The sequence below is a fragment of the Anguilla anguilla genome, chromosome 3 (genome assembly GCF_013347855.1).
Source record: "Anguilla anguilla isolate fAngAng1 chromosome 3, fAngAng1.pri, whole genome shotgun sequence".
Lineage (NCBI taxonomy): Eukaryota > Metazoa > Chordata > Actinopteri > Anguilliformes > Anguillidae > Anguilla > Anguilla anguilla.
In genome coordinates this window covers 39,764,384-39,789,991 of record NC_049203.1, presented here as the reverse complement: position 1 = coordinate 39,789,991, position 25,608 = coordinate 39,764,384, and the positions used below count along the sequence as shown (strand labels likewise).

Below are 25,608 nucleotides of genomic sequence, written 5' to 3'. Positions count from 1 at the left end.
CCTCCATAATGAATCACAGCAAATGTGTGGTGAAGTCTTGTAGTAGGTTACTGTGACAACAATTTATTCGCCTTTGGCTGACAAGTAATGCGTTTTGCCAATGGAATGTTTGGACAAGTGAAAGGTGCAGGGTCAAATCCCACCCCGGTCTCAGGAAAATCTCAGACTCGTTGCACTTGCTGACCTTAAGTGAGATATCAACTGACTCGTCAGGACACTTGCTGTAATCGCAATAGTTTCTCGGCACAAGATAGAAACATATGTTAACAAACTTACCCTCAATAAACCCATTCTCATTGCTGTTATGCCAGTGGGTCAATGACTAGCCAAGTCTCTTGTGGTTGAACATCCATGTATCTCACAAGTAAATGTAGTGCATATACAAAATAAAGCTAGTCACTAGATAAGTTCAAGAAGTGAATATAGAGTATATTTTACTAAAACACTCAACAGGGCTTTAGTTACGCTTTTGCTTCATTAAATTAAGTAGTCATTAAATTCTGCATTTGAAATATTGTTAAGTTTTATATGTCATCTTGTTTACCAAAAGCTTAGCACTTGAACTGTTCATTAACTAATTAACAGTGAGTAGTCCGGCTGTAAACTGTATAAAGCAGTATAAAATAGCCTTCAGTAACATTTCAGAGCAAAAAATAAAAAGATACACAATTAACCAAATATATGACAAAGTAAAACTTTCATTAGTTTATTTTATTGAACTTTCGGAGCTCATTTTATTGAACTTACAACTGAAGCCAGATTTGAAAACAAGTGTTTGGAAAAAAATATGCAGAGGAAAAAATTTATTAGTAAACAAAAATAATTGTTAAATAAAAACTGGTTTCTGACATTGTTTACAGGGCTGCATTACACGCTATGACATGTGCAGATATTATTCCGCAGCATGTACAATTGTGAGCTGTGATTCATCTACCAGTGCAAGAAAAATATATTTGACCATTTAGGAAAGAAATTCTGTCTTTACTAGGTGTCTTTGCTATGAGTCTGATTACTGGCCTCAGTTGCAGGCATCTATATTTGAATATTGTTCCATCAAGAGCAGTGAAAGTGTTTTACATTGGAAAAATTCAGACATGTAAAATGATAAAATAGTTGGGTGAGATCTTAAGTAAGCTTGCACATATTAGGTGTTCTTGGAAAGCTGCACAAGAAAACTTCCACTCCTCTGCATTAGCACCTGTATTGTAAACAATACATTAGGTCGTTGGTTTTAATGGCCTGAGAGCCTTTCTCTTATAACAAAAAAAAATCTGTGCATTATGTAAGAAGAAACTGACTTTCAAAACATACTACAGGAGTGCTACTATTTCTTTCCATATTTGTCTCTTGAAAATGAAACCACACACCTTGTGCTCAGGTTGATATCCTTTAACATATCCACCTGATGAAGCGCTCAAAGAAACCAGCTTTAGAAAGGTGTGAGAAGTCTGGCGCTCGAAATATGGCTGACTGGTCCCCCAATGCGATCTTTGTCAGCACCTCCTGGTCCACATCGCTTCCCATGGCGATCACAGTGGGAACGCCCTCCGCCCTGCGCATGGAGTTGATACCCTCCTCTAGACTATTGCTGCCGGTGACACCGTCTGTGATGAAGACGAAAGAGAGCTCGGCGTTGCGTCGGGCGAGTCGGTTGCCCCGGCTGGTCACAATGTTGTTGACGGCGTAGATGATGGCAGGGCCCACGCTGGAGGAGGAGTCCATGTAGGACATGCGCCCCAGGCTGTTGGAGATGGCCGTCATGTTGAAGGAAAGGGGGAAGACCACACGCTGCTCTTTCTCGTTGCCGTACTGGAGCAGCGACACACGGGCGTGCTTCTCGTCATTGTTGCTCTGCGCCAGCATCAGGCGATCCGCCACGTGCTCCACGAACTCGCGAGCGCGACGGAAGTTCTCCCCGCCCAGCCGCTCGGAACCATCCAGGAGGAAAACCAAATCGACAGGACGATCGACGCAGCTGGCCACAGCTGGCTCTGGGGGCACAAGGAAAGGGGGTTCCTTCATTCACAACAATATCAAACAAAATCTGTTCAGCAAGGTAAGCCAAGTAAGTCATGGATGTTTTAAGTCTCTTAGCCATTAAAACAACGTGACTTTAGCTAATCACATACATAATGTTACACCCCATTTAGTATGTGAACATTTACAGAAGTACTGGCATTAAATATACAAGAGATTTAAAGACTAAAATGGTTAATCGTTCACCAACATTTATTTTACACAGTCAATTAAAACACTACAAATACTCCCTCATACATTTGACAAATCCCCTCGGGTTAAATACTTAGTGCAGTCATGGACATTAAAAATATCACATTAAACTTAACCCTTCGTCTGTAATTACAAACTCATTTGAGAGTAATAACACACTTTCAGTATATTATCATCTGTCACAATCTGTTACAATGATATGTTTACTCCGAATTGATGGTTTTCATATATCAAACAATTCCTTGAAGTGCAACACAACAAAGCTGATATTTGTAACACACTATTCATACATACATTGAAATAATTCCTTTTTGACCCAAAATATGACAGAAACTGACATTTATGAGCTGGAATGTATTACAACAAACCTAATAAGCCATTCGTAATTTTTCAAGTGTTACCTGAATATTTTATAAAAAAGCTTTTGTTACTCACAGCTACTCACTGAATAGCATAATAAAACTGACCTGCAATATGCAAATAAATCCACTTCATTAATCCACAATTTTCTACCCCATTCTATAAAAAACTTGACCTTTCGGGATATTAAAAGTATGTGCAAACAGCAAAACTTTCCTGTGTGGCATTGACAAGCCAGTGCTCCATACTCCTGCCACCACTTAGTTAAATTTAGCAAAACTGTCAATATTATGCTTGAAAAAGTTCATTTACAACTTTTTACCATATGTATATCAGAACATAATATACATGTATAAAGAGTTTGATTCACAGCTGTTTTAGCTGAAATGACGTACAGAATTTAGGTATGGAAATATGGCATTCCCAATGTTATAAATGCAAACAGTATTTATAAAACCCAACAATCACTGAGAATTATGAGGCATATGGTTATTATAATAACCACTGTCTGTACTGCAAGCCTTACAAAGAGAAATATAATTGCTCCTTCTTAAAGACACTGCTCTTTTTTTTTGAAAGTTAGAGAGATTAAGCCTGCTTGGTTACATTAAAAATATTGAGCACTCGATTGTAAATGTTGAGCTCCAGAAATATCTCCAGAGATACTCTTTACCGCGGACTGAGAGAACAGCTGTTTTCACTCGTAAATAGGGTTTTGTCGGACTAGCACAACCCCAGGGCCTTGTTAGGATCCCCCATGACGTCGCCATACGCAATTCGAAAGGATTCAATGAACAGATTTGTCCACTGCTGCCTCTCCAGTCCAACAGAAAACTTGGCTCTCTCCGCGGTGTAGGCCAGAATGGCTATGGCCTTTTTGTAGGTATCGAGGCGCTGCTCATCCTTCAGGTTGTTTAGCAAGATTGTGACGTCTAGGATAGAGCTGCGGACAGGGGTGCCCTCCTCTGCCAGGGTATCACACACATTCCGAGGGCCTTCCACATCTGCAAGCGAGTGTTAAAACAGTCGTTTAAAGTCTACTAGCGACTGGCTCTGCCCACTGAGCTCAGTGCAAACTATCTAGTTGTAAGCCTAGGGCTGTAGCAAGCAGCAGATCCGTGCAGAGGACGTCAAGCCAAAAGTACTGTAACTACTGGAACAGATAGCTTATAAACATGAGACAGCAGTTTGAGGGACAGTGTGCTGATATCATGTTTTTAGTAAAAGCATTTGCTTTTACTTTTAAAAGCATTTGAGGATGACAAGATGATTAACATTGCTCAGGCCCAACTGTGGCCATTGGCCAGCCATAAGCCACTTCAATCAAAAACTTGACGCATTATTTTTTGAATGGGGAGAAATATCTCTGACATTTCAGAGAATACTAATAAATTGCTTTCAGTGCAGTTTATAGTACTATTATAGTACTAGTAATATAGTACTTCACTTAAAGTCATTACTGGTATATGGCAATATAAAATAACAAATTACAACTTTTTTCTATGCCCAAGCCATTTTGGGTTTTACTCAGCAAACTGCCTCTCTGATATATGCTGGTATAGATCTTCTGTTCAGCAGAGCCACATCCGAGTGGATCAGCTCACCAGTACACTTATTTAGCCAGATGTTTGTGCTTGTGATGCAGTAAAATATGCTGAAATGCTTACTCGAAGCAATGCCACAAACGCAATCCTGTAAAAATTGCTTAAATCTACTAAAATCTTATACTCTTGTGAAATCCGGTGAATAATAATACTTACTTACATACTTTTTTTGAAAAGATTTTTAAAGATCATTAAAACCGACATCTATTTATTATATTTTTAGGTTTTATCCTTAAATAGAAATTTTGCAAAGAAAAGTTTATGTACTGCAATAGAAAGTTTATGTACTATCAGTGATTCATGGCTCTAAAACTAATAAGCTTTATTCAAAACACCATGCAACCAAAACCCTTTCATGATCCTGCAGACATAAAACAGACTAAATGCTATGGATAATATATTCTGTGAAATTACTGAGTTAGTAAATTATTTGGTTGATTATGAATGACTTGTAACACTAGTAACACTGACCAAATAATAACGCCACTGTTAGTGAGTTAGACTCAAAGAAAGCCTAATTGCCTGTATGGAAAGCCACAGGTTCTCCCTGATTCACTAACACAACCATACTCATTGTATCTCAAAAAGGTAAACAGCACTATGGTCTTCGATTACTTGACTCCATTTATCGACAATATTGTCACAATCTGCAGTTTATCTAATTTAGATGTCCGACATAATGTTATTTTCTCAATACTTAACACACCACTATCTTACCACCAGACACAACCATGGGTTATATTTTTATTTTTAACTGCATATTATGTACTTGAATACTTTAAGGAGAGGTGAATCAGATGCTTGGTTCAGTATGGAAAGTTAAAGGAATGTAATGCTGATGTCATGACAATTCCAGAGTGATCTACTACTTATGTTGGCATCAGCAACAGTTTCTGGCTTTGTGTGAAGCATGCTGAAATCAGATTAAAATTATTTATGGAACTCCATCTGCAATTTTGCCGCTGACAGCAATGTTATGACTGAGATACTGAAGCCAACTTGAGCTAGGATGCTGTGCAATCAGTATTGTTTGTATAAGCCAGGAAACAGAGAAGAACCAAAATTCTATCATTTCATTGAATGGAGTGAAACAGAAGTATCTTTCTGGAATTGCTGTTTTTGTCAAAATCATATTTTCAATTTATTTACTGTTATTACTGTTTAAATCTGGATTTAGTGAAATCTATTTTTTTTTTCAGGGAAACTTTTATTACTGTCATCAACACCATCCATTTTAAAGTGGATGAAAATAACTAAAGTTTTCTGAACCCTAACCAAGACATATGAATAGGTAACATACAGTAGTTAACCTGCTATTCACCCATGGTAACCATGTTTGCCCATTCCAATGAGAATGCATAGGGAGTCATATAACTTCATTGCTCTACAGGTTCTGTGTGAAATTAATGTGTGAATGGCTGCAAATAGTATGAATTCTGTCAGTACATTAAATCTTACCAGTTTTGCAAGGGAGGTCAGGGCACACTGTCACAGGGTCTAGAATACAGGAAACAAGTATTTTAGGGAATTCAATCAGCAGTTACTCTTATTGTTCCATGACATTTTTTAATCCCTAAAATCCTCGAGGAGTTAATGAACAAACAAGCTGCTGGTGCAATCAATATCAGTTTTTGTTTGACCTTTGGTTAAGTAGTGAGCTAGCAAAGTAAATATATTCAGTGACTCCACTGGACTTGAGTCTGACTAGCAAGCTCTAGATGTTGTTGAATGAAATAGAATGTATAGTAGATTAGTCTAATGAAAAATATAAGCTTTATATCTAAAACACCTTCATTATTACATTGCCACTATTTTCATCATTAGAATACATTTAAGGTTAAGGGAATAATTAGCCATTCTTTCCCAAATTGGCTCAACTGAAATAATGTATTAAAAATATCCATAGAGAAGTGCTGCGTGCAACTGATTAATTGATAGAGTGAAACCCTTCCCCCACTAAAATGGCAGAGAGCAGAGAGTTTTGTTAGCCCCAGGTCAAAGGCCTCCCCCTCAGACAGAACAGCTCACCGGGGCAGAGCACGTGCTCGATCCTGTCAATGAACTCCTCGGCCACCAAGTCGGCGAAGCGTCGCATGGGCATGACGCGGTCGCTCTTCTGGCAGGCGATGGACTTGAGGCTCTCGTTCTCCTCCACCTGGTCAAACATGTCGCCGATGCCGATCGCGTTCACGTCGACCGAGTTGTCGTCGCAGAGGTACGTGAGCAGGGAGTCGTCATCGCGTGGGTCGAAGCGACCGTCTGTGATTACCACCACGGTCACTTTAGCCTTGGTGCGACGGCTGTCCCGGATGAGGTTGTCGTAGGCGAACTTGAGCGCGGACGGGGTCCAGGTCCCTCCCGCGATCCACTCCAGTTTCTTAACAGCATCTTTGAAGGCGGTCAGAGAGTCTATCCTTGAGTCATTGAGCCTGATGGCCTGGAAGGTTCCGCTGTGACTGTACTGCACCACGCCCACACGCGTACCTGCCAGAAGCGCAGAATCACATGTATAGAGTATATAATTCATAGGCATCCTAATACATACTATATGTGATACACACTCTACCTTACACACTGGATGTTACATAAACCCTAATATACATACTGTTACCTGTCTCAGAGGTGTCTGAGTAGTGTACATGACTTTTATCCTGTTTTGGAGTGTGGCTGTTTGAATAGTATACATGTGTCTTAACCTGTTTCAGAGATGGGGTCCTTCGCAATGGAGCCCATGCGGTTGATGGTGCTGATGATGAAGTTCTTCTCCAGAGTAAAGTTTGTCAGGCCCACACTCTCAGAGCTGTCAATCACAAAGACGATGTCCAAAGCGCCACAGAGCTTCTCACAGTCTGACAGGAAAGACAGTAACATTAATCAGCTTGAGAGCATCGCATAGAAGCTGAGACAGAGCAGGCCGTAAAATATCTTAATGCCTACTCTTTGTAAACATTTTGTTGAACAAAATTTGGCACTCACCACAGCAACCACATGTTTCTCTGATGTAGTTCATCACGTCACATTCCTAAAGGTAATTTGCATCTCATTACTATGACATGTTTAAAAACTTTGAGGTTACTATGGTTTCTACACTTAGTGACAACTTACAGTGAGGCCAGGGTCCCCTTCTGGTCCAGGACCACCCTGAAAAAGACCAGGCACTAATAAAAGAGTGGAACATGTGTTTTCAACCTGCTCTACAGGGGACTTTATATGAAACACATGGTACAGAAGCAGGAAATGTTTTGCTGTAGTGTATTCTTCAGCCATTTGAATGTGTCTGAAATGTAGATTTTTAGTTCCTGTTCTTTGGTTTGTCTGTGGTACTCACATCCCCCGCTGGATCTCCTCTGGGGCCTCTTTGTCCTGGCTCACCATTAGGTCCCGGCTCACCCTGAAACACAGGAACAGGGCAGACTCATATCTACTCTCAAAATCACTCATTGATTCTCTGACCTGCGATCTTCATGCAGGTTGCGCTGAGTGTGGTGTAGTTGCTCACCGGCTCACCGGGACCTCCTTTGAGACCAGGATCTCCCTTCTGTCCACAGTCACCCCTGCTTCCCCGTGGTCCGGGGCTCCCTTTCCCCCCCCGGTCTCCCTATAGGGACAGAAACAGGAATCAGAAATCCAGACACAGGGTTCTGACTAATCTGCACAGATACACAGACCTGGCTATCTCTTCTTTTGATAAAGACCTAGATATAACTCTGCTACATGTTTCAGATAACTGGCATACCAAGACCCTGACTTAATTTGAAATGGCAGTGAGGCATATTACTGTACCGTGGGTCCTCTTGGTCCTGGATAGCTGAATCCAGCTCTTCCTAGGTCACCCTTAAGGAAATACAACATTTCTGAATTTTAGAATTTCTGAACCATTGGTATATTACAGGTTTAACTGACAGTCCAGGCATAACTGGCAGACTAACATTTAATTGTTTCAAATAGCACTTTTCCCCTGATTATTCTGAATAACCTTTCACTTTAACTCATTCGCCTGCAAGGTAGGGCTGGGCAATATATCAATATTATATCGATATCGTGATATGAGACTACATATCGTCTGGGATTTTGTATATCGTAATATTGTGATATGGCATAAGTGTTGTCTTTTCCTGGTTTTAAAGGCAGCATTACAATAAAGTGGTGTAATTTTCTGAACTTACCTAACTGTTCTATTATTTGCCTTTACCCACTTAGTTATTACATAGGCATAACTGATGATTATTTATCAGAAATCTCATTGTATAATTTTGTGAAAGTACCAATAGTCATCCCCACAATATCATCACAATATCGATATCGAGGTATTTGGTAAAAAATATTGTGATATTTGATTTTGTCCATATCGCCCATCCCTACTGCAAGGATCAGGTTTAAGGGTCACTTGGCTCATCTTACCTTGAGCCCTGGTGGACCAGGTTCCCCCCTTGGTCCAGCATCACCAGGGTCTCCACGAGAACCCTGTAAGAGTAAAGGAAAACTGAGTTGATGCTTGTGGTATAGGTATGCCATAGTCTAACTGATGGAAGTAATCTCTGCCACTTGATTGGTTAGCTGGGGCAGTTTATCATATCAAACATGCACCCTAGAGAATTTGTGCCCATCCTTCCTCCTGAATTGTACTTCTTCTTCACCCTTATTTATTATCCCCCATGGCACAAATTTATTTTCAGGATTGCAATGAACTACTTGCAGTATGGACTTCCACATAATGTGGACACACCATGACCTACTTCTGCTCAGCATTTCACGGTAGTTGAGACTGAAAATGAATGTCCAGTGTATTAACATTTCAGGTGGAAAAGGTTTTTTGCTATGCTGCAACATTATGTGCAATTTGTAAACAGTATAATTTTGAGGGTTTGCAGTTGTGGATCAGCTATAGACCTGCATGGCTGGCTCGGTGGCTAGTTTGCTAAACAAGATTGCTATCTAGGTGCTATCTTATTGATGTTATTTAGGCTAATGCCTGCTGCAAGCCTGCTAGTTAGGTAGACAAGCAAGCTAGGTGTTTAGCTTGCCAAGCAAAAGTTATACATTATAGCTACCATAATGCATAAAAACTATTTATCTAGCAAACACATCATTAACACTGTAAAACAGCTATACCAGAGAGAGTCGTGTATAACTATTTTTGGCTATACTCCCTGTTTGAATCAAATTCCAAAAGTGAACTTTGAATTTTATTATATGAACAAATCTCTCAAATTTCAGAACTGGTCACACACCAATTGTGAATTATTTTTATAGGCCAATAAAGGGAGCTTTACTATACACTCTTGGTGCAAACTAACTAGCTAGCTAACATGTCATTATATAGATATGATTGCTGTTGTTTCAATTACAAGCTAGTTACAAGAACAGCATGTTCAACAATGTTTGTGGCTAGCTTGCTGGCTGAATGGCTTTTGGCCCACAAAGTCTGACCAGCGTTATGGAAGGCAAAGTGAGGAGATGTCCTAGACTTCAGCGTAGCTGCAGCAGCCAGCAAAACAGCATGCTCTCCCTCTGTTTCCAATTGGTAAGCAATGGGATCCAAACACAGTGCAAGCCTATGTGAATTAAAGCTGTGGTAGACTATAAAATATCAGGCTAGATCTGTAATGTACACAAGCGGAGTTGACCCTGTCCTGGAAATGTAATCAAATGAAACCAGTGAAACAACATTAGTTAAACTATAGTATTTTAATAATTTTTTATTAGATTATGATGGTAGCCACTTTGAACTGCTACCTCCTGTGCTACTGAGCAGAACATGTATTTAAAAGTGGTTTGACTGATGAATCAAAAGAGGACTGTCAATTATTTGATGAAAATGCATTTTCATTCACAAGCACCACTTACTTTTATTTGCTGTATCTCAACAAAGGCAGAAAGGTACTCTGTATTGAGATACTGCACTGGAGGGTTTGATTGAAATGCACATGCCCTGAAATAACTGCACTTCCTTGACATTGTATTTTACCACAATTTTCTCCCCAATATGGAATGGGAAAACATATGTGTTTGTGATCATGCTACAAACTCCACAGCCATAGACAAGAATGTGCTTTCCCCCGAAGCAGGTGATCGCCAGATGCTTCTTGTTTTCGACTGACAGCCCACAAGCCAAGCTTGTGCAGACATGAGCTGGAGGAAGACACTTTATGTGCAGCTTTACCAGGCAATCTACGGTTGCCCAATCGACTAGCAAGCGATGACATTGTGACCAAATCCTCACCCATCCTGAGTGAAGTTTCCACTAATTATGCATTGACTCATGGGGTTACCAGTCACAGATGGAACGAAATCACACATATTAGCACAAAATAATATGTAATATACAGTGGATACATCCACCAAATATTAGTCATATCAAAAATGCGCTTTGTAATATTAGTAATATTTGGTGGATGTATCCACTGTATATTAGTTTTGGGTTAATCAAGCTCCAGAATGTTAGGTGGTGAGAGGTGAATTCGGACTTACATTTCTCCCTGGCTCCCCTGCTGCGCCTGGAGGACCCCGCGGTCCTGGCAGTCCATTGTCTCCCTGCAAACAGCACGCAACAAAGTAGCAAATTCCACATATTGACTCAATTAAACCCCTGAAAACACTCAAGCTGTTATAAAGAAACCTCAAAGCTCTTTTCAATGCATAATAAAAGGCTTAAAAATTGATTTTGCATTGTCACAAAGTCGTTAATTTCCAATAAAACTGTGTCGCTCAGAAATAGAACAAAAAATATTCTTTGTCCTTTCCTTTGCATAAAGAATAGCAGCTGTTGGTAAAATGTGGCTGTGGCAATCGGCAAAATTTCCCATTAAAGCATGACGGCAAAAAATTATCTTGCAATCATTAACACAATTATTACTACGGTTTGGCTTGTCCATTCTTTCATCCTGAGTATCATCCTGAGCCCCAGCAGTAAAAAAGTTTAACTATTTGAATTTTCTGACATAGTACAATTGTACTGGATGACAAAAACATGTTGCAGTTAAAATATTTTCACAAATATTGTTCATTTTATTTTTATTGAATGTCACTTGTAATGTAGATTTCAGCATAGAGGAAAATATGGTTCTTGGTATACTGCTCACCTTGGCCCCTTTACCTCCTACTTCACCAGCAAGTCCTCTCTGGCCCTCAGGTCCTGATTCACCCTATAAAACACATCCATCAGGGTGACCAGTATATGTCTCTTGGACTGGCACTTATGCATCTTTCCTTTATCCCTGTACATCTCTGCATCCCTGTACGTTGTGTAAATTACGTAAAAGTATGTGCCCGTGTGTCATTCCTGTTTACCTGTACGCTTCAATTTTTTGCCAACCTGTGCAGTTGCTCCACATTACACCTATATTCCTGTACAGCACACCAACATTTCAGTGTGTGCAGATTAAATTCAAAGAATACCATTAATCTCATTTTATGATATTAAATTCATGTAGGTAATATGTGATAATCTTTCCAGATTAGTTTTAAAGATTAATTTCATTCCATTGATGTTGGATAATCTTTAAAGATAAAATTCTATTTAAATGCATCTGTGACCCCATGCAGGGTTTACCTTGTCTCCGCTTGGGCCATTTGGTCCCTGTTTTCCCTTTGGTCCAAAGTCTCCTCTTCTCCCCTAAGACAACAGGCAACAAGGCCTTTCCATAAGATCATCATATTGACACAAATCAACAAGCTCCAATAACTTTTCATGAAAGTCATGTGCAGTTTATGTGCACATATAGCCATACTGGTTCGCCTTTTGGTCCAGGTCCTCCATTTCTTCCCTGTAAGAAAGCAGTGAAGACACTTAGGAATATGAAGAAACGAACAATCAGTGGAGTAATTTAAACATTTAGAATATGAGTAATATAATTTCAGAAGTAGATTGAAGTAATGTATAATATTTCTTATTATGGTAGAACCTCAGAAATATGAAGTTATGGACTGGTAAACTGAACGGCATATGAAACCGAAGTATTAAGCTCCTTATAAATGTTGATGCAAAAAATGCAAACATTAAGCGGAAACGAGTCAGACTTTCTATGGATAAAAACCATGGTGCTAGACGCGAATTAAAGAAATAAGGCTACAGTAATATACATATATGCTTCCAAAGGATCCCAGTCTTAAAATTTGTGAATTCTGACATCATTTTCAAAGCAATAAACAATTTGGAGCTCTGAATGAACTCCTTTCCCAATGTATTCACATCTCTAAGGTTCTTCTGTATTATTTCTTACTATTGTGTATAAGTAAAGTTAGATTCACAAAAAACAATAAATATAACATGCTTCCTTACTGGGGGTCCCTTTTGTCCAGGTATTCCAGGTGACCCAGCACTTCCTCTTTCACCCTAAAATGCAGGAATTTGTCATTGTTTTACATTGTAGGAAATTGTGTTCTGTAGACTTCTATAATTGACTTAACACAGGTATTTTCTGTGTATTACTGTGTAGTTGTATTTTTGTTTAAACTTGTATTTTGTTGCTGCCATCTTCACTAGTTCTGCCTTTAAAAAATAGATTTAAATTAAGGTTAAATAAAATAAATGGATATGTTTCATTACAACTGGATATTGGAAAACCGATGGAGATTAGCAGATTAAATCTTGCAATGATAAGAACCTGGTACCTGCAACTGCACTACGGTACTGCCCAGATGGCTTCGGCATGAACTGTGAATTAGGAAAATTCCTCTCTAGGATCCAGCGGGATTAAACTTCAGTCCAACGTAATTTTCCTCTGATAAATCCAACCCTTTTTGAATCTATTCCAATACTGCACAAATATTTAAGGTTTTCTCTGTGGCTGCGTGAGATCAACACAGAATCTGTTTCTTCAGTTATTAACAAAGCGTCTTGCTCACATGACGAGAGAGAATGATATTATATCATTTGTTCCTGTGATATCACTTGTTAGGATACCTTAGGTCCAGGTTCTCCAGGTGGGCCTGGGGGGCCAGATCTCCCAGGGCGACCAGGATCACCCTGAATTGGGTCAAATGTAACATCAATCAGTGGAAAACTTTTTTTTATTAGTGTCTTTATTGCATGAATAAGTAAATTAATAAATCGCAACAGGAAGACACATTTAAAAATACCGAAAACATGCCTAGATATATTGGGGAAACATAATGTATTTTGGGTAATGACCTTCTCTCCAGGTTTTCCAAACGATCCTCCTTCACCCACATTTCCAGGATAGCCATCAGGTCCCTTTTGAATGGGAAAAGCCATATTGAAAGAGAATCATACTCCTGATCCTTATCCCCTACCATTTTCATTATAGGTAGCTACATACATTTGCCTTATCAGGTGTAATAGTTACATTAATTGATGTACTAATGTAGCATAAGATTACACTATTGTTGGACATTTCACGTACCTTGTCACCTGGATCTCCTTTGCAGCCTGGAGCCCCGATACGCCCAATTTTTCCCTGAAATGTAAAGAAAAATGTAGTCACACTGTATATCTGTATTTGACAAAAATATAACGAGTTATGTCTGAATGTACAGTGGGATTACCTTTTGCCCGTCAGTTCCATTTCGTCCTGCCATCCCAGCCACACCCTAATGATAAAGTAAAAGTGTATATACCAGCCAGTTATTCAAAACGATAACAACCACATATGTAAACAAATTCTGCACTGATTTACAAACAAATCAACTGTAAAAATAATTACCTTTTTCCCTTCAGATCCAATTTCACCCTATAAACAAAAAGGGAAATGAGTCAAAACACACTTGGAAGTACACAATTTACAGTTTCTTTTTCCAAGTTGTTAAACCTATTGCTTACCTTTTCACCTTTAAGGCCTGGTTCACCCTAAATGAAGACAGAAACAAGCAATCATTTTGAGACCTCTCACAGAAACAATGAAATCATAAAACTGAAAAACACACAAACACTGAAAGAGCGAAACAGAAACAATGAAATAGATGAACAGTTCAACAGAAGCAGAGAAACAATGAACCAGAAAACATGAAATGACAAAACAGAGGAAACGATGAACCAGCATTCAGAGGGCTTGGTACACATGAAAATTAAGCTTACTTTTGTACCAGGATGTCCAATGGGACCTTCAATTCCAGGATCTCCCTGTAAAGCAAGTCAAGAGAAATAATTATTGGAAAATCCATAAAATTATTGAACAGGTTACATATGCTGTCCTCAGCTATAATGTCTCAAATGCACGAAACAATAACATTGTGATTTTTAAAAATTAACATTGTGATTTTTAAAAATTTGATGCTTTCACTAGGAATACAATGTGAGAAGTAACTAAATAATGAGGTAAAAACAAGAACCAATCCTCTTGTCTGTGTGTGACGGAGCACAATGTTTGCGTTTTAGCAAAGAGTGTTTAGCTCTTGGCTTACCTGCCGTCCTCTTTCACCTTTGGGGCCCGGAATTCCATTGTCACCTTTTGCTCCCTGGAAGTCAAATCCATACAAAATGAACACTAGCACTTGCAGCTACATACAGCATATTTGAGAAGAAGCTCTACTTCTCAAAGCCCTCACTCACCTTGTGTCCCCTGTGGCCTTTTGGGCCAGTTGGACCAACTGTTTCTAAACACTTCAGCTTGTAGCACTGCAGTCAATTGGCGAGAATATAAAAGTTAATTAGTGTCAGACAGGTAAGAATAATCAACTATCATAAATGTTTCAGCATAATTTCAAAGCTTGAAAAACATATTGACATTTTATTGAGTCTAGTCCATCTGTTCGATGCTGTGGACCTTGCACATAATTCAACGGGCACCAAGACCCTCCAAAACAATACAAGCATCACTTTAGCAAAGATGCACTCACTCATACCCCTCCCCCTCATCTACATATCCATGGAAACCAGCATCTCACCTCTTGATAGGCTAGATGAGTCTGTGGAGAGAAACCGTCATTGACAAGTTAGTATTTTGTACATATAGCAAAAACCAAACAGAAAGAGAGACAGGAGTTAGAGGATTCAAAAATAGTCTCTGACTAGTTCAAGCACAGCTGTTACAAAGGGCACAGTGACATAGGGCTGGGCAAGAACATTTGTGTCTTGGTTAGTTTTTCCTGATTTTTTAGAACTTTCCCTGGGTCGGCGGAGCTGGGTTGGGCCTACACACGTAGATGCTACATCTGTAGCAATATCATATTTAAATCAATTGCATCTAAATAAATAGCCATGCTATATTTATTCTATAGCCTACCTTTATTCTTTTTACCTTTCTACAGAATTTCAAAGGGCCATAATCAGAATGGATCACAGTTGTGATCCATCCAAGATGTGGTGAGATTATTCTGGCTGGTGAAGTGAGGTGGTGAAAGACAGCTTAAAAACTTTCATCAAGTGTCGATGGAGACCTGCATTATTAGAAATCATTCATATGCCTTTCAAATGTCAGAGCAGTCTGAGTGGTAAACTAATATCGCATGCCTCATTTTAAGAGTAGCTACATATGCCCCTGATGAGCACAGATTTTAAGAACCTAGTTTCATTGAAAAGTATGTCCACAATGTATTCACAGATGTTATATTATTATTAAATACAAACAAACAATACCATATAATGTTATAAATTAATTCTAGCATAAGTTTTATAAATGAGACATAACAGGTATATCTGTTTTACATTTTTCTGTTTGTTGGTTTAATTTCTGCAACATCATCTTATTGCAGCCTGTAAGAACCTTTTTATGCTATATTGCCGGTGTTCTGACACTTTTATTATATTCTTTACAACTGTCATAAAAACAAAATCATTGTGTAATCCACTTCTATATATCCTCCACCCTGAGCCAATGAAATATGTATCACCTCGCTCATAACCCTGAGAAACTCACATCCAGACTGATGACCCTGAAAGACTCACACTCATAACCCTGAGAGACTCACATCCAGACTCATAACCCTGAGAGACTCACATCCAGACTGATGACCCAGAGAGACTCACACTCATAACCCTGAGAGACTCACATCCAGACTCATAACCCTGAGGGACTCTCACATACAGACTCAAACAGACTCATAACCCTGAAGGACTCTCACATACAGACTCAAACAGACTCATAACCCTGAAGGACTCTCACATACAGACTCAAACAGACTCATAACCCTGAAGGACTCTCACATACAGGCTCATACAGACTCATAGCCCTGAGGAAACCTAATACACAAACTCCTACAGACCCATGCCATCGAAGGGAATCTAATACACAGACTCTCACAGACCCATAACACCAACAGATCATCACATGCAAACTTATAACCCTAAGGACTCTCACCATGGTTTTGATGATGCGCTCAATGGTTGAGGTCATAATCGCTGGTGATGTTCCACCGATGTCCACAGCCATGAAGGCGTTGCGGTAGAGGTCAGCAGGGGAGTTGGCGATCTCCCTCAGCCCCGTCTCGTCCACATTCTTGGTCGCTGCCACCACGAACACCTTTATATTCTCGTCCCTCGCCCGCTCAGCCGACACCTTGATTCCCCCACAGGGGTTCCCAGTCACGTGGCCGTCGGTAATTACAACAGCGAAGCGGATGCTGTTTGGATCGGTGGCGTAGCGCCTGATCTCCTGGGTCATGTTGGTGAGGGCACAGTCGATGTAGGTGCCCTTGCCCAGGTAGCGGATGCTTTTCAGGCCCGTGATAAACTCATCCCTGGAGGTGATTCTGCTGAAGATCTCCTGCCGCTGGGAGAAGTGCAGACCGCCCAGGGACCAGGTGATTTTGCCCCTAAAATCCCCGTTGCTCAGCTTAAGGGCAAACTGCTCTGTGAACTGCTTAATGCTCTCCACCAGGCTGCCAGGAGGGGGCTCCTGAAGTGCAATGGTCTCAGATGTGTCAATGACAAAATACAAGTCAATTGGACACTCTGGCGGTTCTGGAAGCAAAGACAAAAGCAAAAGAGCAAATTGTCAGCTCTTCTCTCTTTCAAACGGGCTTGTAACTGCCTGAGCAGAGGGTTCCATTCTCTCAAATGTAAGCCTGAGGCCTGTGGTATGATAATTCCCCAAGTTTATTCACTTAGACTGATCTGTGCCCTGTGGTACAATAATGTTTCCTGATTTATTCCCATAAATACTGATCAAACCTGTGATGTAATGTTACATATATTTTCTGTCCACTTGGTTAAAATGAGCTCATTATTGTGAACTGGAGCACAAACTTGCATGTACTCACTTCTGCATGGGAAGGGTCGAGGTCCATGGGCTTGGCCATAAATAAGCGCCCCCTGCAGGAGGCACAGAAACAGCACCTTCCACAGCATTGCTGACTCCTCCCTGGGCCTGAAGAAAGACAATAGCTTGACTATACAAGCATCCCAATAAATTCGGATCTTTGTATCCCTGGACAACAATATGCCAATTCCATTAAATTTTGCTTATGCAATAGTCTGTACAGCTGCTTACAATAATGGGTTGAAGTTACATACTACTTCACCTCAATATGAATGAAGTTCACAGTGAAGGTTGGAAACTCACCTCAACCACCAATGTGACCACCTGATTCACAGCAGCCATTTTGTGCCAACCGCTCCCCATACATCAAATGAGGAGAAGAGGGAAGGAATTATTTAGCCAATTAAAGTGGGAGAAAATTAGGGGTCAGAGAATTATACTTGGACCCCAGGGAATGTCTTATTCTTTGTGATGTCACTGGCATGACTAGTGAGTCAGGATTTCAGTTAAATGTCTCAACTAGAAGACAGCATCACCATTTCAGCAAAAAATTATATTCACAACAAAGTGTTTCCCTCTAGCGACCTCACACTTCCAGCAGCACATTAGTTTTCCCAGTCGATCTCCCAATCAAGTACTACTAAGTTCACAACCGCTTAGCTTCAACTATTCGGCAGGGGCAGGCTACATGAGGGTACAGCTGCTGGCCAATCCAAATACACTATAGCGATCCCAGCACAGTGAATTCATACAGTTGCCAGAAAAGCAACAGCAAACAAAGAATTCTGTGATAAATGGTTATTATAAAAGCCATAAATGTAATGTCATCAGTAGAAACGTGCCAACACAGGAATGATCTGTATATAGCCCTGTATAGCTATATCAGACAAGAATATCCGAGAAGCAACTACAATGTAGAGGTGATTTCACACCCAAACGCAAACAGTAATTATTGGAAATCCAATTGAGAACTGTCAAAGTGTAAATATGTTTACAATGTTTAATAAAAAATACAAACCTAAGTTTGAAACATGCCTGCTTTATAGGTGATTAGCAAAAAAGATAAATACATTTGAACTAGTACAAATAAGACATGAAATATTTTGTTATGCAAAGCTAAATCACAAAAAAGCCTTCAAATAATGTTTTTAGCTAAATGCCTCTGACAAAGATTGACATAATGCATGTCAATCCATTGCAGTACACTTGCACAGCCCTAACACCAAAGGCATAATTTAAAAAAAAATCCTATTTAAAATAATGAAATTAATAATTGAGAAAAATTGATTACTTTCTCAAAATAATCTTAGAAGTCATACAGAGGTACATTGAAAGTACATGACTGAAATTTGTGGATGATACAAAACTGGGAGGTTCAGCTAGCAGTCGGAATCTGCTAAAGTAGGTTTGATTTAAACAGAATCCATAAATATAGCTAAATATATAATAAAAATATAAGGCAGAACAACAGGATGATGGGATATATAGCCAGAGGTATTGAGTATAAATCCAGCTATCTTAGACAGTACCTTTGCCAGACCACACTTGGAGTATTGCATGCAGTTCTGGGGACCGAACTACAAAAAAAGATATAGAGGCTCTGGAAAAGGTTCAAAGAATTGGTGTGAAAGATAAAAGGTATGAGGAAAGACTTAAGATGCTTACTCTTCAAGACTTATGAGCGATTTGATTGAGGGTTTTAAAGTCATAAAAGGGTTTACCAAAGTTAACTAAAATATTCTTCAGGTTGAGTTCTGTTCGTAGATCGAGGGGGCGTAAATTGAAATTAGCAAAAGGTTAATTCTGCACAGACGTTAGGAAGTATTTTTTCACAGAGAGTAGTCACAGAGTGGAATCACTTGCCAGATCATGTTGTAGAGGCAGAAGCTCTAGGGGTTTTTAAAACCAGGCTTGATAGGGTACTAGATACTGTACTATCTACTGTACGAGCACCTCGTACACTATAGAGGTAAGAAAATGGCGAGCATTTTTGGGCTGTATGGCCTGTTCTTCTCATTATGTTATGATATGTTATGTTACGTTCCTGTATGTTAGGTCACCTCACTGTACATAATGTCCATCTGAATAAAACAAGCACTTACAAACACAAGCACCAAAATTGGGGGCAAAAATAAAAACGCTTGTTTTGAAAAACGAATTATATTTGTCATGGTTCTGTGTTTCTGTCTCAGTTTTTCCTTGTTGGGCCGCCAGATGGCGGCACTTCTGTTTTGTGTCCTGCTCGTTCCCCTGTTAACTGTATTATTGCTTTAGATTATTTTATTATTGTTTCTGATTGTGTCTCGTTGTTCCCACCCTGTCCTGGTTTGATTGTTAATTGTGCCCTCCTGTGTCTTGTTGGATTTGAGTCTATTTAAGTCCTTTGTCTCCCTAACTCAGGTGCTGGTTCCTTGTGTTTCTGACTTTGTTTCTGCCTGTGTGTTCTGCTTGTGTTTCTGCCTGCCTGTGTTCTGACCTGCTTGTATTCTGCCTGCCTGTTTCTGTTCACTGTTTCTGTCCTCGTCATTTGTTTTCTTGTTCCAAGTTTTTTCTAGTGTTTGAGTTTTTTGGTTTTGCCCGTCGTGGCCTCTCTTTGGTTCCCTGTTTTGTTTATTGTTATAAGTAGTAAAGTCTTTGTTTTATATACCTTTTGAGTCTCTTCTTTTTTACTCTGCGCTTGGGTCCAACCCTCCAAAACCCTGACAATGTTTTACAGTTACCTGCTTCGGTACAACAACATGGATTACAGGTGGCATTATTTGATTGTAAAACAGGTGCACATTACCTAACATGCGCTCAAGTGAGAAGCACTCTTGAAACAGATAAATGAACTGAATCAGAGAAAACAGTTTCTGTTGCTGACAGCAGTCACTGGCACAGTTACTGGAGAACCACCAACAAAGCAATCTACCCTTGTTTTCAACTAGCCGAGATACACAGTTACTGTAGCTGACAGACTTAAAGCAATAGGCAAACATCTTTGCTAACCCTTGCCAACCATGCCATGAACCCGTAAGTAAAATACGAGACATCCATTCTAGAATGCAACCGTTATATCAATTCACCAGTAAACACATGACCAAACCCAAGCCCATATATCTCAGTCCTCTTAATGCCTTAAAGCTATAATGTAAAAACGGCAACAGTTAGCAGCTAAAGATAGTAGCTTTCTACACAGCAGAGCAACAGGCTTTACATTTCTTTACATTGACCACACGTTAAAATAAATTATCTAGCAAGATGCAGACAGCTATGATTGGAAACTTTCAAAATGCACTTTACTACATATTGGGGATGTGAGCATCTGCTGGAAGAAGTAAGGAATGTAATTATTGAGGAGATCATCTGAACCTTTATCCCCTCTTCCTTGGCAACAGTGCTTACACACCTTTCCTGGCCGTAATAAAAACAGGTAATACTGAACACTTTTTATGTTGCAGAATCAATGACATGTTTATATAAACTGAAATAAATAATTGACGCAGGAATCTAACAACAGGAAGAATGTATGCAATCATCAATCAGAACAGTATTGTTAGGTACTGGTGTGGGGGTAAATAAGGAGAGGATGCTGGGTAAAGTATACACTCCATCTTCAATACCGCAGGGTCTCTACCATGGGCCTACTATGCACTGGCTTCCATTCCAGCTGCTGACTGCATAATGAACTTCCAACCACACCATCACTCTGGCAGCTGTCACTTTGTCTTTGTCACCAACACTCGTTGCTAAAGATTACACGGGTAGCCCAAAGATGGGTCTTATTTATTTAGTCACTCAAATAATTTAAATATTAATAACAAAGTTTGTCTGCTTTATTACTTAAGAGTAATTCAATGTTCAACTGGGCCTAGGATACATAATTAAACAAACAATTAAGACTAATCAATGCAGCTGGCCTGATCTGGTTCCAGGGCTAGATATAAAAAATATACTTTACAAAAGCTCAAATATACCTTAAACCACAAATTTCAATCATACAGGGTTTACAGAATATGAAATGTCAAATAAAGTTATGGTTGTAACGCCAAATGAAGTTAAAGTTTCGGAGTATTGAGTAAACAGCTCAGTTAAACCACTAGCCTAATTGAAGTGTTTAACATTCCTTTTCCTGTGATTCATACATTTTTACATCCTGAGTGGTGGGTATCTAATTCACAGAACCACGTTCAAGGGTGTAATCTATGGTGGGATAGGGGTTTTACAACTGCCCCAATATTACAAAACAGGCCAAATAACACCCCCCCGCCCCCCCCATTAATATGGCATGATGATGAGAAAAATGATTTAATATAATAAATATGGGGATTCATCGTTGTTTCCCATTCATTTCATCCATACATTCCACATATCTTAATTTGCATAATATCTAGATCATCCTTATCCAGGCGTGTTCATGCTTTCCATTGTCACACCTGATACTTTCGCTCATTATTATTTTAGTCTTCCCTCTTGTGCAACCATTTATATCTTCTTATTCGCCCTGTTCATCGATCAGGTTAGTCAGCTTAGGTGGGATTCCTCCATTTCCTGTGCTCTAGTTTGACAGCTGTTCATTTTCTAGGCTACATTGGGATGATGTAATATGGCATAATCCATCCACCTGAAGACACATTTCACAGAAATAACTGGAAATAAACACCCACCAGAAACACTTCTTCAGAGAGATTTACAGGATTTCAGAAAAATATAAGAACAAATGGCTGACATCTTATCAAATAATAAAAAATAACTAAATCAGCCAGTCATTCAATGTAGTATTTGAGGTCAGGCTGTTGTACTGCTGACGGCTGCATTGAGTTGTTCATAACAGAATGCCCCTCCTCCCAAATTCAAAGCAATTATCAGCACATTAGCAGCAAACACCATTAAAGCATAAATGTAGCTCTTACGCTTTTCAGGCAAAGGCAATGGAAATTCCTTCTCTGGATCATGAATACGCAGACTTTAAAAACTAGATTTGATGTTTTTCAACCTGTGCCTCCCTCCCTGACTTCCATTTTCTTTCCGCTTGGCATTAGTCCACTGTATGAGACAGATTTGTTTTTCAAGCATTCACTCAGTTCAGTCACATGCTGACACAAAATGGAGAGCCCGAAGCAGAGCAAATGAGTCAGATCTCTCCTGTCCAGGAACACTCCTATCAGTGTGTGATGCTGATTTAATGCATACTTAAAGTTTTTCAGCTTTTTCGACTGATAAAGTTGCAACTTGCAAGCAAGCATCCATCACAACATGGATATCAAGTAACAGCTGTGTGTAAGGGCCTGTAGTTGTAAATGGTTTGGGGTAGGGGGGTGGTGATGGTGGGAAGAGAGGATTGTGGTGGGGGGAGGAGGGGGAGAGAGCAGGGTAGGATGGGCGGGGGGGAGGGGGGGGTCGTCTCCACATCAAAATATGAATTCAAGCAATCATTGTGCCAAGAACTTCTTACCTCATCGCATAAGGGAGACATTATTGGAGTTAAAACCATTTACAACTCCCAACTTTATATCGAGGTTGCACAAACGTGGGAAAATATACAATAACTGCCTCTCAATTATTCGACAGAACGAAACGTTTGAACAAATGCAAATAAATGCAGTCGCCCGGGACAGATCTATAACTTCGACTTAACAGACATTCCAAAAAGTGTGTGGCCTGTTTAGCACATATTAAAACCAATAAGTCATGCAAACATAATTATACTAAATGAATAAAATCGAAACGCGACTGTTTCTTGAATCCACTTTCAAAAACAACCTAACACAGGAATTTTAATCTAGTGAAAGGACGAAATAAAAGTTGCATCAGCTAACTGATGCCCTCCTCCACAATTAGGCTGTTTATGATTACAGATCGATTAAACTGCAAAATACTTTTAGATGGAAATAAGCTCATAAATACTCAAGTTCAACAAAACACGATAGACATTTAACGCTGTGTAAAACTTTGTGGCTTAAATTGCATGCACTTACCTTCCGCTGAAAAGGAATACGGGTGTCTTCAAAATAAGACTCCTGGACACTACTCAGATGCGCTCATTAAACACATCGCGCTAAAAGACGGGATATTGAATAACCTCCAAAAACCTGAGACCGAGCACTGAGGCGTCCCACTGTCCGCAGCCTCTGCCTGTCTCCGTAAATTCAACTCCGTTACAGAGTAGTCCCGCCTTTCGCAGCCTGCAGATTCTTAATTGTGACGGTAGTTTGAAATTCTATCCTTGCTATCCACAAGGAGGTGCTGTTGGTCCACATCTTCTGATCTTTTTTGAGTGCAGATTCTCTTATTATCACTATTCAGGAACGTGAGCTCAAATATTATCAGAGGAAGTTGTATTGTTATGCCTAAATTTGGGCATGCTCTTCGCAGACACGGAAACCCGCACTTTTCAATACTAGAATTGTTTCACTGGACGTCGTTTAACATATTTGTTTTTGCTAACATATAAATAGACAAAGCATTTGGTACTTCAAAAAATGATCTGAAACCTGAGAGAACTAACAGAAGAGTATTTGTTGTCATTGGAAAGGGCAAAAACCCAACATCAAAAAATGCACTTCTGAATATGCTTCTCATCTGGCAAACACACACTTCGTCAAATGAATAACAGGCCTCTTCATACTGCACTCCACCCCTCTTTCAGTGAAGGCAACTGTTCTTCCCTTTCTGTGAAGATCACAGACATACATTGTTTATGTGGGGCATATGTCCCTCTCACCTTTTTGAAAGGGAAAATCAGTCTATCATCCTACTTTCTGAGCAACAAAGCCCATTGCATGCCAGCCTGCCCCCAACCTCAAAGCAACAGTAGCCCCACCCCCCAACACACATGCACACATGCATTCTTTTAATGTCACATTTCACTTTGCCTGGAAAGCATTTATATGGAAAGCTGGAAGTCTTTCAGTGATTCCAGAAGTCACATCCTATCTCACACACACATATGAAATGCTCGCAAACACTCACAAAAAAGTTTTATGTATGCAGGTGAAGGTTTTAGAGTAATGTATATGAGGTGGTGTGTAAATTAATTTCCAGCAGTATATCAAAGTCCTCTCTGCAGCTCTGCAATTCTGATTCTAGAGTTGTATCTCTGGTTGCTTGACCTTTGACATTTGACCTTTGTGCCAGTTCACATCAGGAAGTCACGTTGTAAGATGGTGCGAGAGGTGAGTGTTATGTTGCTGTTTTGTATAATCACATGTTTATAGTTTATGCCCTGGTACATCCTTATAAGACCAGCTCTGTGTGCACACACAGCTACATTCATTTAAAAAAAAGGAGGGGGTGGGGGTGGGGTTTAGGGGTGCCAATGTGCCAACTCTTAAATCTCAAATCACTCCCTCCTTTTGGTTGTTGGCTTGCGATTGTTTACAATGCACACTCAAGGAGTGAACGATGCCAATGATTATGGTCCATGGACCCTCTGAACATTTTACAACTGGTCTCAAATGTTTTTATAAATATGCCACATTAATGTGTCTCACCCTTACCTGTTTAACTTTGGGGAAATTAAGGCAAATTACCTCTAGTGCTGAGCAAAGGTTTGAAGAAACAAGGTGTGAATACTGAATCTTACCAAACTCCACGAGCAAATGCAAACTCTTGTGTTTGAGACTTATTTGAAAATAATATTGAGGGCAATGCAGAACGGAGAGAACTTTGTACTACTGTAAGCCAATACACCACAGGAAGCTTAGCCATGTGGGACTGACTTTAGATTGAATCCAAATGAGCAAGACTTTCCTCATTACTAACACTGTGAAAGAAAAGGAAACTAACATCAGCACTTCATTAGCAAGGTGGAACCACAATACAATACACTTTAACCCACCTCCTCTCAGGAGCTTTGCAGGACATTTTCAGCCTGATTTGGTGGTTCAGTGATCATAATATGAACTCCTGTCTCACTAGGAAAAAAATTAAATTTGTTTTCGGTAATACTGTACACCTAATGCTTGTAAGCCAAGCACAGCTGTAGCTATGTCATATGTATGACATCTTGTGCTGACGGAACACTGTTAGGTAGCCACCTCGCTAGCTAGGCTGCCACTTTGAGAATCCAAAGACATCATTTTTTGTAAAAACGGAAACCCCCTTAACCCTTGACAATACTGCTGCCAACAGCCAACTAACTGCCACTCTACAGGGCTACCAACCATGTGTTTACTCATTTTCCCTTTATCTAATATTACATATTGTCCTAAGATCTGAAACCATTCAGCATAACAAACATGCAATATTAGAGGAAATCAGGTTGGGGGCAAATACTT

General features: G+C 39.7%; 1 protein-coding gene across 3 annotated transcripts; it reads right to left on the bottom strand.

The window, feature by feature from the left end:
* Nucleotides 1-690: 690 nt before the first annotated feature.
* LOC118223303 (collagen alpha-2(VI) chain-like) lies at nt 691-23,504 on the bottom strand. Of its 3 annotated transcripts, none has more exons than XM_035409661.1 (28): nt 23,308-23,500; nt 17,352-17,458; nt 16,451-17,052; nt 15,039-15,059; nt 14,704-14,769; nt 14,556-14,609; nt 14,230-14,274; nt 13,975-14,001; nt 13,859-13,885; nt 13,701-13,745; nt 13,559-13,612; nt 13,327-13,389; nt 13,099-13,161; nt 12,475-12,528; nt 11,924-11,959; nt 11,746-11,808; nt 11,276-11,338; nt 10,665-10,727; nt 8,595-8,657; nt 7,977-8,027; nt 7,693-7,791; nt 7,522-7,584; nt 7,299-7,334; nt 7,170-7,215; nt 6,890-7,042; nt 6,222-6,677; nt 5,652-5,690; nt 691-1,991 (listed from the first exon to the last, which is right to left on the bottom strand). In XM_035409661.1, exons 2-28 carry the CDS (start codon nt 17,437-17,439, stop codon nt 1,390-1,392), a joined length of 3,042 nt encoding a protein of 1,013 aa, XP_035265552.1. In that variant the 5' UTR covers nt 17,440-17,458; nt 23,308-23,500; the 3' UTR covers nt 691-1,389. The 3 variants fall into 3 exon arrangements, with proteins under 3 accessions (XP_035265552.1, XP_035265553.1, XP_035265554.1); XM_035409663.1 differs by lacking the exon at nt 691-1,991 and adding an exon at nt 2,211-3,593 and having other exon boundaries at nt 23,308-23,504; XM_035409662.1 differs by lacking the exon at nt 23,308-23,500 and having other exon boundaries at nt 17,352-17,476.
* Between the last annotated feature and the right edge of the window lie 2,104 nt (nt 23,505-25,608).

Bases quoted from the DNA above. Each gene is read 5' to 3' on its own strand.
- LOC118223303 (XM_035409661.1), bottom strand. From the start codon at position 17,439: ATGCTGTGGAAGGTGCTGTTTCTGTGCCTCCTGCAGGGGGCGCTTATT. The intron at 13,162-13,326 runs GTCATTACCCAA...GACCCAATTCAG, and splicing joins TTGGAAAACCTGGAGAGAAG to GGTGATCCTGGTCGCCCTGG. The intron at 10,728-11,275 runs GTGAGCAGTATA...TGCTGTTTGCAG, and splicing joins TAGGAGGTAAAGGGGCCAAG to GGAGACAATGGACTGCCAGG.